Source organism: Somniosus microcephalus, chromosome 7, assembly GCF_052327205.1.
Source record: "Somniosus microcephalus isolate GS21.2 chromosome 7, FLI_Smic_1.0, whole genome shotgun sequence".
NCBI lineage: Eukaryota > Metazoa > Chordata > Chondrichthyes > Squaliformes > Somniosidae > Somniosus > Somniosus microcephalus.
The window spans coordinates 279,526,082-279,544,382 of NC_140993.1; the positions used below are offsets into that span (position 1 = coordinate 279,526,082).

The 18,301-nt window shown below is 46.1% G+C and overlaps 1 protein-coding gene across 1 annotated transcript in view; it reads right to left on the minus strand.

Annotated features, from left to right (window-relative positions):
- The window catches only part of sugct (succinyl-CoA:glutarate-CoA transferase), a 996,627-nt gene that overhangs the window by 499,652 nt on the left and 478,674 nt on the right, over positions 1 to 18,301 (minus strand). Inside the window, exon 12 of the mRNA XM_085993900.1 lies at positions 11,679 to 11,781. Coding sequence (XP_085850026.1) covers positions 11,679 to 11,781 — 103 coding nt within the window. The remainder of the gene's footprint in view (positions 1 to 11,678; positions 11,782 to 18,301) is intronic.

Sequence of the window (18,301 nt, forward strand, 5' to 3'; positions counted from 1 at the left end):
CCCGTCTTATCGGTAGTGATGGGTTGTAGTGAGCCAATACTTCTCTTGAAGTGATCAGGCCTTTACACTTCTGAAAGGCCCGCTTACATTCATCGCTCCATTTCCATGCTACTCCAGTTTGTAGCAGGGCGTTCAGTGGGTGCAGAATTGTGGACAAATTCGGCAAAAACTTATGGTAGTAATTCACCAATCCGAGGAATTACCTCAGTTGCGACACATTTTCAGGCGCTGGAGCCTTAACTACCGCTTCAATTTTGTCAGAGGACTTATGTAACCCCTCTTCATCAATCACATGGCCACAATACGATATTTGTTTCTTAAAAAACTCGCAATTGGGGCGATTGGCTCATAGCCCATGTTCTCTTAGTCTAGTGAGCACCTGCTCTAGGTTGGCAAGGTGTTCACTGTCATTTTCACCTGTCACTAGGATGTCGTCCAAGTAACACTGAGTCCCCGGAATCCCTTGCAGGACTTGTTCCATCGCTCTTTGCCATATAGCCGGAGCTGATGCTACTCCGAATACCAGTCGATTATACTGGTAAAGACCTTTGTGAGTGTTTATCGTGAGATATTTCCTAGAGGATTCTTCAACCTCCATCTGCAAATATGCTTGCGCTGGGTCAATTTTTGTAAAACGTTTCCCTCCAGATAGTGAGGCGAAAATATCTTCTATCCTCGGAAGAGGATACTGTACTGTGTGAAGGACTGGGTTCACAGTCACCTTGAAGTCCCCACAGATGCGAACCTTCCTTGGCTCCTCAGACTTATTGTTTAACGTTTTCTTCATGACAGGAACGGTGGGTGTCGCCCACTCGCTCCAGTCTACCTTAGATAACACGCCTGCATTCTCCAGATTCTCCAGCTCTGCCTCGACGGCTGGGCGAATTGCATACGGTACCGGTCTTGCTTTGAAAAACTTGGGAATTGCATTCTCTTCTATTTTTATCGAGGCGGTTACGCCTTTAAGAGTTCCCAGTCCTTGTTGAAATACCTCTTTAGCGTTAGCTAAGATTTTTGACAATCGTCCAGGTGTGACGTCGTCATCCTTTTTACCAGCCACAGTCAGTGCCTGAATGGAGTGCCAGTCTAAACTTATCTTTCTGATCCATTCACGTCCCAATAACGGTGGTCCACCATCTTGCAGGATGTACAGATACAATTTCTGTATTTCCTTGCCGTTGTATTCGAAAGGCACCCTTATTTTCCCTCTGGGGTATACTTTCTGCCCGTATATGTCTTCAAGACAATGGATGTGTCTTTCAAGGGTATGTGTGAGAATAGCCGCTCGTAGTCTCGTCGATTCATGACGGTCAGGGCTGATCCTGTATCCAATTCCATTTTGACTTGGGGCCCTGCTATCGTGAGGGTGACCCAAATGGTTCGGTGATCCTCTTTTGCGATTACGTTGTGTAGTTTGAGACAGCTTGGTCTCTTGTTCCCGGATTCACTATCGCTCTTCTGGTCTTCGGAACTACTGTCCGTCATCTTTTGTACTTTCCTGTACTGCTCCTTAGTAGTCTTTTTGTTGTCGTTAGTCTTCTTCCCGGACCTGCAAACTCGTGCAATGTGTCCCATCTTTCCGCATTGGCTGCATGTTTTGTCCTTGGACCAGCAGTCCTTCTGGTCATGGGTTGTTCTGCCGCAGCGATAACATTTTTCAAATCCCCGTGTCATTTCATGGGTGCCGTATTCCTGTGGCTTTTGCTGTATTTCCGCAGCTCCCCTTGCTGCTGCTTCGTACGATACTGCCACGCTGAAAGCCTTATCTAGCGTCAGCTCTTTCTCTGAGAGTAACCTCTTCTGGGTTCCTTCACTCAGGAGTCCACAGACAAATTTGTCCCGTAGGGTATCTGCCAGTCCTGCTCCAAACTGGCAGTGCATTGATAGCTTGCGTAGTTCCGTAAGGTAATCAGCATTGCTCTCATCTTTATGCTGATTTCTCTTGTGGAATTTAAATCTTTCTGCTAACAGCAGCGGTATAGGATTTAGGTGTTCCTGTAGGATATCAACAATTTCGTTAAAACTCTTCGCCATCGGTTTGGCTGGAGTGATCAGGTTCCGCAATAGGCCGTACGTTCTTGCGCCCATTAAGTTTAGTAGTACCGATGCCTTTTTCCCATCGGCTACTTCATTTGCCTTGCAATATACTTCGACTCTTTCCACATACGTGGTCCAGTCTTCTATTGCATTATCGAAGGCAGTGATATTGCCAGTCTTCGGCATCTTGGAGATCTAAGATGGCGCCTCCCGCGCTTTGCCTTCTTCCCCGATTGAACAAAATGGCGCCTCCCGCGCTTTGCCTTCTTCCCCCGCTGGATTAAGATGGCGCCTCCCGCGCTTTCTGCCTTTTCCGCTGCTGCCAGTGCTGTTGCTGGCGTTTTTATGCCTTGATGACGACGCCCTATGGTCTTCGCGTGCTTCCCCCCGCGCTGCTGCCAACGCCGGTCTCCGCGGTCCCCGTGGCAAACTGCAGCTCCTCGCGGCTTTCTGCGCTTCTAATTTCTTTTTATTTTCTTTTAATTACTGTTCCCGTCGTCAGAGCAGACCCTATGGGACACTTCCCTCCCTCTTCTCGGGTCTGTACGCTGCCCGGCTTCGTAGCACCGGCTGCGCCCTGTGTGCTCCACCCTCTCTCTCTCTCTCCTCTTCCCGACAACGCTGCTCAGCCCCGTTGAAAAGCCACCCGATCGAGCTCTAGCCCGCCGCAGCCCAGGAAGGATCAGTGTACTACCTGCCACCAGCCCGATTAGCTGGAACACCATAGACTGGATAACCAAGTCCAGCTCTCGACAGCCTCTCTTGCAAATCTTCGAATTCGATGAATCAGAGGGCGGTTGCCCACGGTCGACGCCCGTTTCTTCTGTTTGTTTTTTTCTTTTTGGATTTCTTCCTTCTGGCTTCGACCTCTAATAACTTCGCTTCAGGGATGGATCCCCGTGAGGTGGTGCAGAACTGTAGGTAAGTTCGGATCTGTTCATCGCCAATGTAATGCCCGTGTGTAATTGAGACACGGACTTCAGAAGTTGGTTATAACAGGTGTTTACTGAATGGCGACAAAACTGGAACTACTATACAAAGTTACTACACAGGCTTATATACAGGGGTGGTCACTACTGGTACTGCATTATACAGGGGCTGCAGAATATAGTTCCTTCTTCAAGGTACATACACTACAGGAATGGTTAAGTCTTAACTTAAATTTACTTAACTTCAATTACTTTAAATCTATGCCCCTGGTTACTGACCCCTCTGCTAAAGGAAATAGGTGCTTCCTATCCACTCTATCAAGGCCTTTCATAATTTTATACACCTCAATTAAATCTCCCCTCAGCCTCCTCTGTTCCAAAGAAAACAACCCCAACCTATCCAATCTTACCTCATAGCTAAATTTGCTTACCGCCCAAAAAGGTCTAGGGATGATGCCATCGCCACTGTACTGCACACTGCCTTATCACACCTGGATAAGTGGAACACCTATGTGAGAATGTTGTTCATTGATTATAGTTCAGCATTCAATCCCATTATCCCCTCCAAGCTTGTCAACAAGCTCAGTGAGCTAGGACTTAACACCTCCCTATGCAACTGGATCCTGGACTTCCTGACGGGCAGGCCCCAGGTGGTGAAAATAGACAGTAACACCTCCTCAACACTGATCCTGAACACGGGAGCTCCCCAGGGTTGTATGCTCAGCCCCCTTCTGTACTCCCTGTTTACTCACGATTGCGTGGCCACGCACAACTCCAACTCCATCATCAAGTTTACTGATGACACTACCATTGTAGGCCTGATCACAGATGGCGACGAGACAGGCTACAGGGAGGAGGTAAGAGCTCTAGCAGAATGGTGCAAGTACAACAACCTCTCCCTCAACATCAGCAAAACAAAGGAGATGATCGTGGACTACAGGAAGCGGCAGGGGGAGGGACACACCCCAATCTACATCGAAGGGGCTGAGGTGGAGAGGGTCAGCAGCTTTAAATTCCTGGGTGTATTCATTACGGAGGACTTAACGTGGTCACATCACATCAACGTCGTAACGAAGAAGGCATGCCAATGCCTGTTCTTCCTCAGGAGACTGAAGAAATTTGGAATGGCCCCCCAGATTCTCACCAACTTCTACCGGTGCACCATCGAGAGTATCCTGTCCGGCTGCATCACTACCTGGTAAGGCAACTGCACCGCCACAGACCGCCAAGGCTCTACAGATGGTGGTGAAAGCTGCACAACATACTATAGGAATTAAACTACCTGCTGTCCAGGATATCTATCCCGAGAGGTGCCGGGGGAAGGCCCTGAGAATCATTAAAGACGCGAGCCACCCCAGCCACAACCTCTTCGCCCTGCTCCCATCCGGTAAGAGATACCAAAGCATACGGTCTCATACCAGCAGGTTTTGAAACAGCTTCTACCCCCAGGCCATAAGACTCATGAACGTATAATTTATTATTATTTATTACTGTTGTTTTATTTATTATTACTGTATTTCTATTAGTATTTTATCATTGCTATGCCATATTTATTCCAATGTTGGGAGGACTCGTAAAAATCAACATTTCATTGTGCAGTACACACGTCTGCTGCATATATGACAAATAAAATTGAATTGAATTGAATTGAATTAAGCAGTGTGTCAGGCTAGTGGTGCAGTTTGTCAGGTACGGCATTTGAGGATGCATTCACTGACCTTGACCACTCGTGTGAGGTCACTGAACTTCTTCCTGCAATGCATCCAGGTCCTCGAGGCTACACTTCTTGCATTGACAGTGACGGCTATCTGACCCCATTCCCTTCTCAGCATCTGTCTGGAAGGGCCTCCCTGCCCCCTGTGGATTCAGGACATCTCTCCTCCTGTCCACCTCCTGCACCAGGGCCTCGAGTGCTGCATCCGAAAATCTAGGAGCCCCCTCTCTGCCATGCTGCCCCATCTTTCCCTTCCTATAGATCACACACTCCTCTACAATGACTTCCAGTACCTGCTGCAGGCAGAATGTACTTCCTCTTTAAGAGGTGTACGCTGGCTTTAAGAACTGCAGGCTAGTTTTAATTGGTGCTATCCTCGCACGAACTTGAGCCCCCTGCTGAATGTGCAGCCACGCAGCAGCGCATTTAGCATTGGGCTGCACGCCACTATCATTATATTAGCAGCACAAAGTTTGCATGCTGCCTGTATTACTTTGAACGTGCACGGGTTAATCGCGCATCGCGATCCCTGCACCCGTTTTCGGGGGCTGTCTAATTTTTAGCGCCAAGTCGCTCCTATCTTTCTACATATCTCAGACCCTTGAAACTAGGGATCAGCCTCGTGGATCTTGTCTCCACTGTCTTGATGGCTTGAATGTCTGCTTTGTTTCTCAGTGAGCAGTGGGCTGATAAGTGGCAAGTAACATTCGCGCCACACAAGTGCCAGGCAATGACCATGTCCAACAAGAGAGAGCCTAGCCACCGCCCTTTATCATTCAATGGCATTACCATCACCGAATACCCCACCATCAACATCCTGGGGGTCACCATTGACCAGAAACTTAACTGGACCAGCCACATAAACACTGTAGCTACAAGAGCAGGTCAGAGGCTGGGTATTCTGCAGCGAGTGTCTCACCTCCTGACTCCCCAAAGCCTTTCCACCATTTACAAGGCACAAGTCAGGAGTGTGATGGAATACTCTCCACTTGCCTGGATGAGTGCAGCTCCAACAACACTCAAGAAACTCGACACCATCCAGGACAATGCAGTCCACTTGATTGGCACCCCATCCACCACCTTAAACATTCACTCCCTCCACCACCGGCGTACCGTGGCTGCAGTGTGTACCATCTACAAATTGCACTGCAGCAACTCGCCAAGGCTTCTGTGACAGCACCTCCCAAACCCGCAACTTCTACCGCCTAGAAGGACAAGGGCAACAGGCGCATGGGAACATCATCACCTCAAAGTTCCCCTCCAAGTCACACACCATCCTGACTTGGAAATATATCACCACCACCTTCTAAAGGGCAATTAGGGATAGGCAATAAATGCCGGCCTTGTCAGCGACGCCCACATCCCAGGAACAAATAAAAAAAGAACTGGACACAGTACTCAATGTGTGGTTTTACCAGAGCACTGCACTGCATGAGATCAATGGAAACAACAATCGGGAGAGATGTGAAACGGGCTGCCGATTTGCTATTGCCTCTATTTCACTATCGCACAAAGTCAAAATGACCCCCATTCATTTTATTTTGGGCCCATTTTAAATTGATTAATGCCTCCATTAAATGATCAGCCACTAATATCACCAGCAGTAACCTGTCGGCTAGTAAGTAAGAGGAACAAAGACTGAAGTCTGTATTTGTTGGGAAATTCTGGTATGGACGGGTCAAATGTCTGCCAATTTTTACTGTCCATCCATATATAACTGCAGTCACAAAAGCAACGAAGCCAGCATGGAGTTAGTCTACTTTAGACATGATACAATAGTCCATATCCAGCATTTTCACAAGCTCAAGCCAAATGAAAAATGGTTAAAAACTGCTCTACTTACAAATGTAGAAATTGTTTGCTTTTCAAGTATAAGAAAGAAAGAACTTGAATTTAGATAACGCCGTTCACATCCTCAGGACATCCCAAAGCACTTTACAGCCAATGAAGTACTTTTGATGTGTAGTCACTGTTATAATACAGGAAACACAGCAGCTAATTTGCATACAGCAAGATCCAACAAACAACAATGAGATAAATGACCAGATTATCTGGTTGAGTGATAAATATTTGCCAGGAGAACTCTCCTGCTCTACTGCAAATAGCCATTGATATTTTACGTCCACCTGAGAGAGCAGACCGGGCCTTGTTTTAACGTCTCATCCAAAACATGGTACCTGCAACAGTGCGGCACTCCTTCAGTATTGCACTGAATCACCTTAGATTACATGTTCAAGTTTCTGGAGTGGGATTGAACCCACAACCTCCTCATTCAGAGACCAAAGTTCTACAACTGAGATAAAGTTGACATGTAATTAAATATTCTGAATACAATGGATTGTGCAATGGTTCCTTTTAAAATTACAGGTGCCGGTATGGGTAAACCATTGACCCTGATATACATTGCTCAATGCTTAAATTTTATAACGTTAAATCATCTCAGCATTATTATTGCACTTCATTAGGTGGATAGAATAGCTAACCACAATGTGCTTGTAAAACTTTACGCTTATGATAAAATAATGCATGTAGGCATTTGCAAAACACACAATCCACTTCACATGCTACATTCACATAATATAAACAAAAGCAAGACCCACAGGATATGAGGGCCACATGTGACAGATAATTCCAGATGCCCTTCAACAGCCACGCCTCGGCATCAGTGCCAAGTTGGCGCTCATGTTGGCCTTATAGTAAAATGTGACTCGGGAATATATTGTGGCCAAGAAAAACTGCCACGAGATAAAGGGATGGACAGTACAAAAAAAATGTACGTATGGTTTGTAAAACAAATATATCAGGCTTGATATTGATTGAAACTTAGATGAAGTTCCATTTGCTCCATTTCTTTTAATCAAAGCAAATATACCAGTGTAAACAGTATTCCTTGTACATGCAAACATGTGTAAACTGCTAAAGTAATGCAATCTACATTAGTGCACAATTATCAGTTTGAAGTAGAAATGCACAATGGTATATTTTTCAGGATACATAACATATCAGAGTGTAATGCTCTTTTGCTGAAATATTTTTAACAGATGTTATACGGTGAGTTACCACACTGCCCTTTTCCAGCTGGGACACTATGGGATCGTTTTTGAGAAGCTGCACCCCCAGCACGGAGCCTTGCTAGCTGTAAGAATGTGACACAGAATCGGGGATGCTATCTCCAGCCCCTGCTCACATCTAGTATGGTTTCATGCCAGCAGTAGGGCCTCACAAAATGATCAGCAAAAGGAGACCTTCAGCCTCTCTCTGCTGGCTGTATGCGTCCTAGTGGAGTGAGTATGAGTGGTCTCAATCCAGTTCCTTGTGGCAGTATAAAACGGCCCTCATTGGCAATCTCATTCAGAAAGGCCTTAGCAGTTGGTGGTGTGGAGAATGGAAAAATTCACACTCCATGATGTTTTATGAGTTTGTTTTTCAGGAGTACTTTCAGTGAATCATTGAAAAGCTTCATTTGTTGCTGTTTGCTGTCACGAGTGGGATAAACCTCATGTGCAGAGATCAGGAGCCTCGCTTCTACAAGTTAAAGTAGTGATTCAATCCTGTGCGAGTTTCAATATTTTTTTCCACTGGTGGAAGCATTGATCCAAGAGTAATTTTAGTTTACTCATGCTGGATAATAAGATGCAAACTTTTTATCTCCCCCCAAAACTGGTCAGGTTCACTAGTACAGCATTTCTGCCCACAGCCTGACTCTGACCCCTGCGTCAATAAAGATCACCCAGGCAGAGTTCACTGTATTGTTACAATAAAGGACCGCACAATTTAAAGGTTACTTTAAGAAAAGTGCTACAGACAATCAGAGATATTAATTATGTTTGCCTCCAGCAGGGGAACAGTGATTTCATGGAAAAAGTGGCCATATAGGAAGATAAATGAGCAAAGTGCTGATCTTAGAGAGGGAAGCGGCAATTTGAAGAGGAATGTGGCAGTGTGAAGAGGGAAATGGCTCTGTGAAGAGGAATGTGGCAGTGTGAAGAGGGAAATGGCTCTGTGAAGAGGAATGTGGCAGTGTGAAGAGGAAAATGGCTCTGTGAAGAGGGAAGGTGATGAAGGAAGCGGAAACCAGAGGAGAACTACAAGCACATGGTGTTTGTGCCGTATCAACTAACTGTCATTTGTAAATTGGTAGGTAAGGAATTGTCAATGAGAAGCAATATTTCATTCTTATATGGCTTCGTCCATTAGAATGTTATAAACATTGCTCGTAACATTTCAAACATATGGGGCTAGAAATTCAGTAGGCTTTGCGCCCAGTTTTCGCCCAAAGAGGGCTTTTGCGCCACTTGCTGAGATTGCGCCGATATTCAGCGCTGCAGTAATGGCGGCGTTAGCCAGTAGCGCTGCGCCGCCACCGATGACATCATCGGTGTGCGCAGTGCCCCGCTACCGCCCCGCTACCTGCCCGACCGCCATATTTAGTTGCGGCCGCCTCTTCCGCAGAGGCCGCAAACAGCGATCTGAAAACGGGGCCGTCCTGCAGCCTTAGTGGGGCGAGTTAAGGTGGAGGTGCGGCCGGCCGCTTTTTCGGCGGCCGCCTGCCCGCACCTCCTTCCCCAGCCTCCTCCACCCCCCCCCCCCGCGGCATTGCCGGCTGTTTTCCGGGAGCCCGGCACTTCTCCGTGGTGCCGGGCTCATTTGCTGGCATTAGCGAGCGGCGATCTCGCTGTTGCAGGCACCTCCCCCTTAAGAGAGGGAGGAAGGCCTGCAGTACCGCAGCCTGCCGCTCCGCAGCGGGTGGCGCTGCGGCACCTAGCGTGCCGAAATTCAGTTTCAGCGCCCCAAGCGGGGGCGGCCACACCCTTGAATAGCGGCCGGCTTCGACTTGGGGCGCTGAAACTGAATTTCCGGCGGGCGCAAGTGGCTCTGCGCGCAGCGGTAACTTCTGGGCGCAAGCGAGCTGGCGGGCCCAAACTGAATTTCTAGGCCATGGGCTTTAATTTCCGATTATTTGTTGGATTCTTGTAGGTCTTCAGAAAACAATCAGTCATTCAATATCGTATAGAGTATAGACTTCCATGATTCTAATTTGGGCGGTGGCTGGTGAGAGATAAGACAGTCCTTTACTGGAGGAAAAATTATTAAAACAAAGAGTTTTGGGCCGGGTTCCCTGCTAACAGCCACTGTGAACTTTCCAACTATTTTTAGCACAATGGGTACCATGGAGGAGCTCACAAGGCTAAAAAGCAACCAAAGGATTCTGAATAAATCAAAAACCACAAAAATGCTGGTTCAACAAATCAAGACACTCAATTAAATGTCTGAACTCTCTTTACAACATCTGCTATACCATATGCCTAATAAGTACAATTCTGAAAGAAGAAATTGCCAACAGGTAAACTTTATAGACCTTTATAATGAAACTGCTATAAGGAGATTGAATGGGGTGAAAGAGTTAAAGAAGAAGCGTGTCTTTTAGTGCTGCCTTTAAAACTCAAACATTTAAAACAAATGATGGTTTATTTTAACATTTTTTTTTCTATTTGTATATTTGTTCAAGATCTTTGTTCACTCAGTCCTAATGACATCATTAGAACCACCAGATTGACAGTGTTACTATGTGCACAGGAGAGGAATTAACAAAGTGCCATGATCACAGATATTGGCAACTGACTTATTTTAAAATCAACTTCCCCATACTGTTGGCTTGGTAACGCTTCACAAATGACATTGTCAGCGCAGTTAATCAAAAATATTCAAATTTACAGAAGTAGGCTGCAGAAATGGATGCTAACATTAGTCACCAACATTTTTTACCTGTTTTTAAACGTAGTGGTGGTGAGCCTCCTCTATAAGCTACATAAGAACGTTTGGGAACAGGAAGAACATCTTTAGACCCAACAAATCCGTTCCTTTTTCACAGATCAACCTCACCTACCCACCTTCTCACTATATCCCTTCTCTATCCAGTAATACATCCAATTATCACTCGACCTCGTTTACTATGTCAGCTTCAATGATCTTCCCTGGTAACTTCTTCCACAACTAGTTAAGTTACCAAGGATTATCCTTCTTACTCCTAACTTACTAATGTTTAACTTGTGTCCCCTGGTATTTGAACCCTTCATCACAGTGAACAGTTTTATCAATTCCCTTTATAATCTTAAAAACTTAATTAGGACACCTCTTTTTCAAAGAAAACCAGTTCAAGTTTCTTAACCTTTCTTCATACCTGGAATCATTTTTATTGTTTGCTTAAGTGTTCTCTCATGCAAATAATATCCTTCCTATGTTTAGATGACTAGAACTGCGCAGTACCCCAGATCTTTCCCTCATCAGCACACAAAACTAATGTAATACTCAATGCTGCAATCCCAAAGTCGGAATGGGAACACACTAAACATGACAACCAGACTCCAAGATTACGGTGAGCAATGCCACGGGAGATCAGCTAGTAATAGTGTAGGAAATTCAGCTGGAACTGTAATGGGCGTGTCACATTATTTAACTATTTTTATTCAAGGACTATTTTTCTTAAATAAAGTCTTATTTATTTAAATGATTTTTGTTCAAGGAATAATCTCACATTGTCACATAATCCAACATGGCCGTCTTGTGTGTTTTTGCCAAGATCTGTGTGGAGAGCATGGACCAATCAACAATTTTACAGGTTCACTACTTTATTACAGACACACAGACATAAAATGCTCGATATAGATTAATCTTACCTTTCAAAATCTTCTTGTTGCAAGCTTGTGGTATTTTGCTTGCAAGCAAAGTTTACGGTTTTATGCATTTTGGCTGGCATTTCTGACTTGGTCAATGCACCTATTGAAAACCAAGAGTTGTACAATTCCTGCCCCCTAGCACTTTGTAAGAGATAATTTTTTATGGATTAAGGATGCTAGGCATTGCTATTTGCTTCTTTCTAAATAGTAAGCTGATAAACTATTGAAACTCGCATCAAAACAAAGGAGATTTTCCATCTAACGAATGTTCCTTTCGGGTCCATATTCTAGTTTGTAGGTAAGATAAAACAAAGAACTGACCTGGGGTTCAGAGAATGCTTGCTGAATGCTGTTTATTGGACCATATGGTACACCACTACCTTCAAACAGTTGCAACCAGTCTCGTGTTCTCTTGTCCAAAAATCTAAGCATAAAAGAGTTCTGTGGTTTAAACATCATGTACTGATTTTGAAACTGTGCTGCAGTATATCACTTAATTTGCAGTAGCCAGCAATAAAATAAAGATACACATTTCTTTGCAAAGCTAAACTCTGCCCTGAGGCTGTGAGAGATGATATTTTCCAGATCAGATGTTGCCTTGATTTGAATGCAACCAAAATTTTACAATGCAAGCAAAAATATATTGTCTACAGGAACTTAAATATTTTTATGAATCTGCTTAATTTTATCTTTCCCAAATGTTATTCCAGAGATAAATATTCATATTTGAAGTTAAACACAACAGTTTTTCTAAGCTGGAGGAAAGAAAATCAAATTCATATTGGTTTTAACAAAAATTCTGGAGTTGTATTTAGGCCTTTGTATCTGGAGGCTGTGTAAATGACAAGAAAATTACTCTGATATTAAAAATTAGCATCCAAAAGCGGATTGGGGAGTTATAAATCGCAGGGCAGTATAGAAAACATATATTTTGCAGCGCAGTGGAACATCCATTATTCTGACAGCAGGGTTGTTAACCAGAGGACACAGATTTAAGATAATTGGCAAAAGAAGCAAGGGGAAATTAGGAGAAATACTTTTACACAGCGAATTGTTATGATCAGGAATGCATTGCCTGAAAGGGTGGTGAAAGCACATTCAATAGTAATTTTCAAAAGGGAATTGGATATATACTTGAAAAGGAAAACTTTTCAGGGCTATGGCGAAAGAGCAGGGGAGTGGAGCCAATTGAATAGCTCCTTCAAAGAGCCGACACAGGCCCAATGGGCCGAATGGCCTACTTCTGTGCTGTAAAATTCTATGATCCTTGATCCAATTATCTGCCAGAATTTTTGTGGGACAAAGCCTTGCATGTACAGGCCATCAGCATTGACCTCTGCCTATCCGACATAATTCAACTTCACAGTCCATGAAAGATTAAATTCAATCTTTGTTCTTTGCATTCATTCTCATGCCTAGAGTATTACTCATGGAAGGTAAAACTTTGGCAGCTCTCATTTAGCTGCCAATTTTGATTTCTACCAAGCAGTCGCTCAATTGTTACAAATAGAGGTGTTGCATTTTTGGGTTTCTTTATTCTTTTTTACTCCAGATATTTTTGCCTCCTGTCTTTGAGACTACTCCCATAGGTGAGTTCTAGCTTCTTATGTTCCAGGAACTGTGTTCACTTTCCCAGAAAGTGAGGTAAAATTCATATTCTGCTCAGAGAACTGATTGAAAACCCTTTTCAGTTTACATCAGCTACTGATTTAATCACACACGTGCTCACATAATTTTCCTTGTCTTCAGAAGGTGGCAGAATAGCACTACATAAAACTTTGACTTGGGTTTATTACTGTCAAAGAAACATATTAAGGACTAGCAGAATAAGTGATTAGTAATAGTAACACAATGTATCATTTTACATTAGTTATTAAGCTTTGCTTGTTCCTAAAGATTATACCAGAACTGAGCCACCAGGAAAGACCAAACAGGCTAGGGCTCTTTTCTCTGGAAAAGAGAAGGCTTAGAGGTGACTTGATAGAGGTCTTTAAAAGGATGAAGGGGTTCAATAGGGTAGACATAGAGAAGATGCATCCAATTGTAGGGGATTCAAAAACTAGGGGCCATAAATATAAGATAGTCACTAATAAATCCAATAGGGAATTCAGGAGGAGCACCTTTACCCAGAGAGTGGTTAGAATGTGGAACGTGCTACCACAAGGAGAAGTTGAGGTAAATAGCATCAATGCATTTAAGGGGAAGCTAGATAAGCACATGAGGGCGAAAAGAATAGAAGGGTATGCTGGTAGGGTTAGATGAAGAGGGGTGGGAGGAAGCTCATGTGGAGCATTAGCCAGTTGGGCCGAATGGCCTGTTTCTATGCTGTAGATTTGATGTAGATGATGTATAGTAGTAGAACATAATGAATAGCTCACAACTACAGTGCTAAATTATGATGCAAGTAATTTTTCATATATGAAAGCTAGCTGGCCTGACTATGACTAGGAATTTCCTCAAAGATGCTCCCACTCCGCCGCCGTAACTTAGCGGGGTTTCTACCACACATCCGGTGAAGTTACGGCTTGTCCGGGGAAATTCCTGATCTATTGCTCTTCCAAGGCTCCATACAAATGGTCTTATTTGAAAAATACAGGCTGATCAATAACTTAAAAAAATCATTGTGACTCACTGAATTTAAATGACTTTTTATTAAAAGCAAAAAAATAAGCTGCAAATCAAAAACACACTTGGAAATATATCGCCATTCCTTCATCGTCGCTGGGTCAAAATCCTGGAACTCCCTCCCTAACAGCACTGTGGGAGTACCTTCACCACACGGACTGCAGCGGTTCAAGAAGGCGGCTCACCACCACCTTCTCAAGGGGCAACTAGGGATGGGCAATAAACGCTGGCCTTGCCAGCATTCCCACATCCCAGGAACGAATAAATAAATTTAAAAAAAATAAAAACACATAAGCACCGCTAAATTTGGCTCCGTAGCACCCATTTTTTTGGCACTAGGGATGCCATTTTGGCTCCAAAATGGCGTTCACACCGCGCGCGCACAGTTCTGGCACGGGCTGCACTGGACGCTATTTTGGGTAAGTCATTAGTATGGGCGCTGGGAGCATGCACCGGAAGTATGCAGAGTACGCTCCAACTAACGACCTCTCTTAAACATGCACAGCTGAACATGCATTCAGCAGCAGGAAAGACCCCCACCAGTGCTGTTTAAAGGAATCATCAACTGCTTTCAGGTTAGTTGTTGATTGATTCCTACTGGCTCTTGGTGAGTTCGTAGATGTGTTTGGTGGCTTGTTATCTGACTTAAAGTTGCTGAAGTGTCTTGGGAGTGGTGTGGCAGGTTACTTCAAGACTTCTGCTCAGACCAGTTGCTCCCAGACATAGGTGCAGTAATTTGGACTGCAGCATAACATGGAGAATGAGCAGAGGTGATACAGAGGAGGACAAGCTGCTCGATGAGGGAGGAGGAGGAAGAAGGGCTCTCAGCAGGAGGCCATATCCACCCAGGGTCTTCAGGGAGCAATTCTCCTACCTCAGCGAGGAACAGTGTTTGCGATGTCTCCGCTTCACTAAGGTGGTGCTCACTGAAATCTGCCAGCTGATGTAGGCAGAACTGCAGCCTTAGAGTAGGGCGAGGACAGCATTGCCAGTGGCTTTGAAGGTGACCGTAGCCATGAATTTTTATGCGTCGGGCTCCTTCCAGGCCGGAGTAGGCAATATTTCCAACATCTCCCAGTTCGCTGTTCACTGTTGCATAAGGAAAGACACTGAGGCTCTGTATGCAAAGAGAGGTGAAAACATTTAATTCTTGCCAGAGAGAAGCAGATGGCGTGAGCACGTGGCTTTGCCAGGATACCAGGCTTCCCCATGGTGTAGGGTGACATTGACTGCACACACGTTGCTTTGCGGGCGCCGCTTGTAAATTCGGAGATGTACAACAACTGGAAGGGATTCCACTCCCTCAACGTCCAGCTGGTGTGCGATCATGCTCAGCGCATCATGCAGGTCAATGCCCGGTACCCTGGCAGCAGTCATGATGCCTTCATTCTGCGGCAGTACGCTGTACCATCTGTATTTGAGCCACAACGACAAACCAGAGGATAGCTACTGGGTGACAAGGGCTATCCGCTGACCACCTGGCTCATGACTCCAGATGCAACCCAACAGCACATGGGCAACATGCAGATAACAAAAGCCATGTTGCCACATGGAATCTGATAGAACAGACCATTGGCGTGCTTAAACAATGCTTCCGCTGCCTGGACTGTTCTGGAGGAGCCCTGCAGCACTTGCCAGAGCGCGTCTCAAGATTCGACGTGGACTGCTACATGCTCCACAACCTCGCCATCATGAGGGCACAGCCCCTGCCACCACATATACGGCAAAGAGCTGAGGAGAAGGAAGAGGTGAAGGCAACCAGCACCGCCCCTTTCTAGCCGGGCTGTCCGTGATCGACTCATTCAACTACGGTATCATGACTCCAACCCCAATTCCCCATTCACAAAGAGTCCCACACCATACCTTCGCTCTGTTACTGTCCTCATGGCCACAATGCTACAATAAAAGCCACCACCAAACAAACATTCCAAACCAAATTTATAAATCAAAACATCCAATATTATTTACCAAGGCAGCTGATCACCCTTGTGCATTCCCTTAGTGCGGTGTCTCTCAAACTGGGGTTCGCGGACCCCCGGAGGTCCATAGAGACTTTCCAGGAGTTCCGCACCTGTCCGCTGCCCTGTCCCGTTCCGATCTATGCCACTGGGCCATGGTTTTCCTCAAGCTCCGGGACCAGGTAAGCCTCACGCCGTGCACCTTGTTGTTAGTGAGACTGTGGAAGAGGAGCCACGGCCGCTGCTTGGGCCTGCGAGCTGGAGCCAGGGGGCGGTGACTGGAGCCTGAGCCGAGCCGAGCCACTGGGGATGGGGGGGAGGCGGGGGGTCACTGAATGACCAATAGGCCAGGCCTCCCACGGGGGCCAGCCCTTCTCCTGACCCTCCCCCTACCCTGGAATCAGGGTTCTCGAGTTGCCGCCACCACCGGTAGCTGGGGGGAGTCACTGATTCCCTCCCGGGTTACTCATACCGTGTTGGGTCGCCTCCTCCTCCGAGTTTTGCCGGTGGCCGATCCCCGGGCTCATTTAACCTCGGGCTGATTTTATTCGTTTGGAGGCCAGGCTGCTGGGTTATGTTGGATCAGAGGGGAGGGGGGGTGCCACGCGCCGGGGGTTCCATTATTGTGGAGCGGTACGCATTGGGGCTTTGTGAACCAAAACCCTTTGCGTGCACACAGGACCCCTTTGAATGCCTGAGGGTCCAGATCTGTACTTCGCGCATCTGCTGAATTCTTGATTTGAATGAGATCCTTTCTCCTGAGCGTGGAGGCTGCAGCAGGTGGTGAATGAAATACGCTGCACTTCGCAAATCTGTTTACGCCCGGTTCCAGTGGCAGCGGTTTGTGAGGTTACGTGCCTGCCTTCTTAATCAGGAATAGCGCTGGGAGAAGAAGTAAACATTTGTCGATGGCAGTCGGTATGTCTTATCCAATATGTTGATGGTATCTAAAGTTAGACCGATTCGTGAAACTTTTCAGTAGTTACAGTGATCATAGAATTGGGCAATTTCAAGTCTGCTCCTCTTTATAAAACTGACACTGATTCAGTTTTTGCAAATTATTCTGAATGGCTGGGCCTGCCCCCTCACTCAGGCCCACAGCTCTCACTCACTTTGCAATGACGCTCCCTGCTGGTCGAGCAATTCCTCTCCCTGGTGCCATGACCCTGTGCCATCCTCCGACACATGATCAGAGCGCCTGATGGGCCCTTCAAACACGTGCCTGAATGTGTTCATGCAAATACGTACAATCCCACAGTGCAGCTGTTATAGAACACATGGCGATGAGCCATGCTCCCAGCAGTATCCCAGCATGTGCATGGGTGCTCGTGCTCTCACTCACCTTGGCCAGCCTGCTGACGGCTTTAAAAATTGTCCAGCATTAAATGGCTAATAATGACCATCTGTTGCCACGGAGTACCCAGAATTGGTGTGAGAAGCAGGCACACCCATCTCACTGATATCTGTAAGCAAATATCTGTTTTCTTAACATGAAGCACTTTCATATTATGAGTATTATACAGTATTATAATTTAGATGGGGGGTCCTTGATTACTAATCGATTTGAAAAGGGGTTCCTCAACCAAAAAAGTTTTGGAACCACTACCTTAGTGCCTGTCTTCCATGTCCTTTGCCTGTCCTATGCAGGGCTGCAGCATGGCTGGTGGAAGACTACTGACTTTCAATGGGGGGGACTGCAGATGGCCTTGGAGGATGGCCTTGAGCAGCTCTGGGCCTAGAAGGCCCGGGTGCGGACTGCACCACCTCGGCATGGGCAGCAGTCTGGGCTGGCAGGCTGACAGGCAAAAGCAAGGCCACTGGCTGAGTGGCAGTGGTGGGAGGATGAGTGCTGTCATCCTAAGAGAGAACAGATGGTTCTTGCTCCACGGAGCTACTGCCACTCCCCCAAGGCAGCGCCTCAGCAATCCTAGTAATCTGTTGGAGGACAGACTGCTGGACTTTTGTGACACCCTGCAAGCCCCTTTCAACACTGGCAATCGCAGCCATGATGGCAGCAATCTGATCTTGCATGGCAGCAGGCTGAGCTTGCATGAGCGCAGTCTGAGCTTCCAGTGCTGCACTCAGACATTGGGCGGCTTCTGCTGGTGATCAGACATTGCATCATGGTTGTCTTCACAAGTGCGCTAATGGAGAATGATGAGCTCCAAGCTCTGCACAAAGCCCTGTGCAAGGTTGGTGCCAGACTCTGCCATGCTCCTTGACATTGCACGCAGGCTTTCTGGCAGGCCTGCCAATGCACCAAGCATTTCATTGTGCATACTCATCAGCGTTCTTCTGTAGGCCGCCCCATCGAAGTCCTCATCTGAGTCCTATGCAGCACAACTTGTGTGCAACCTCGCC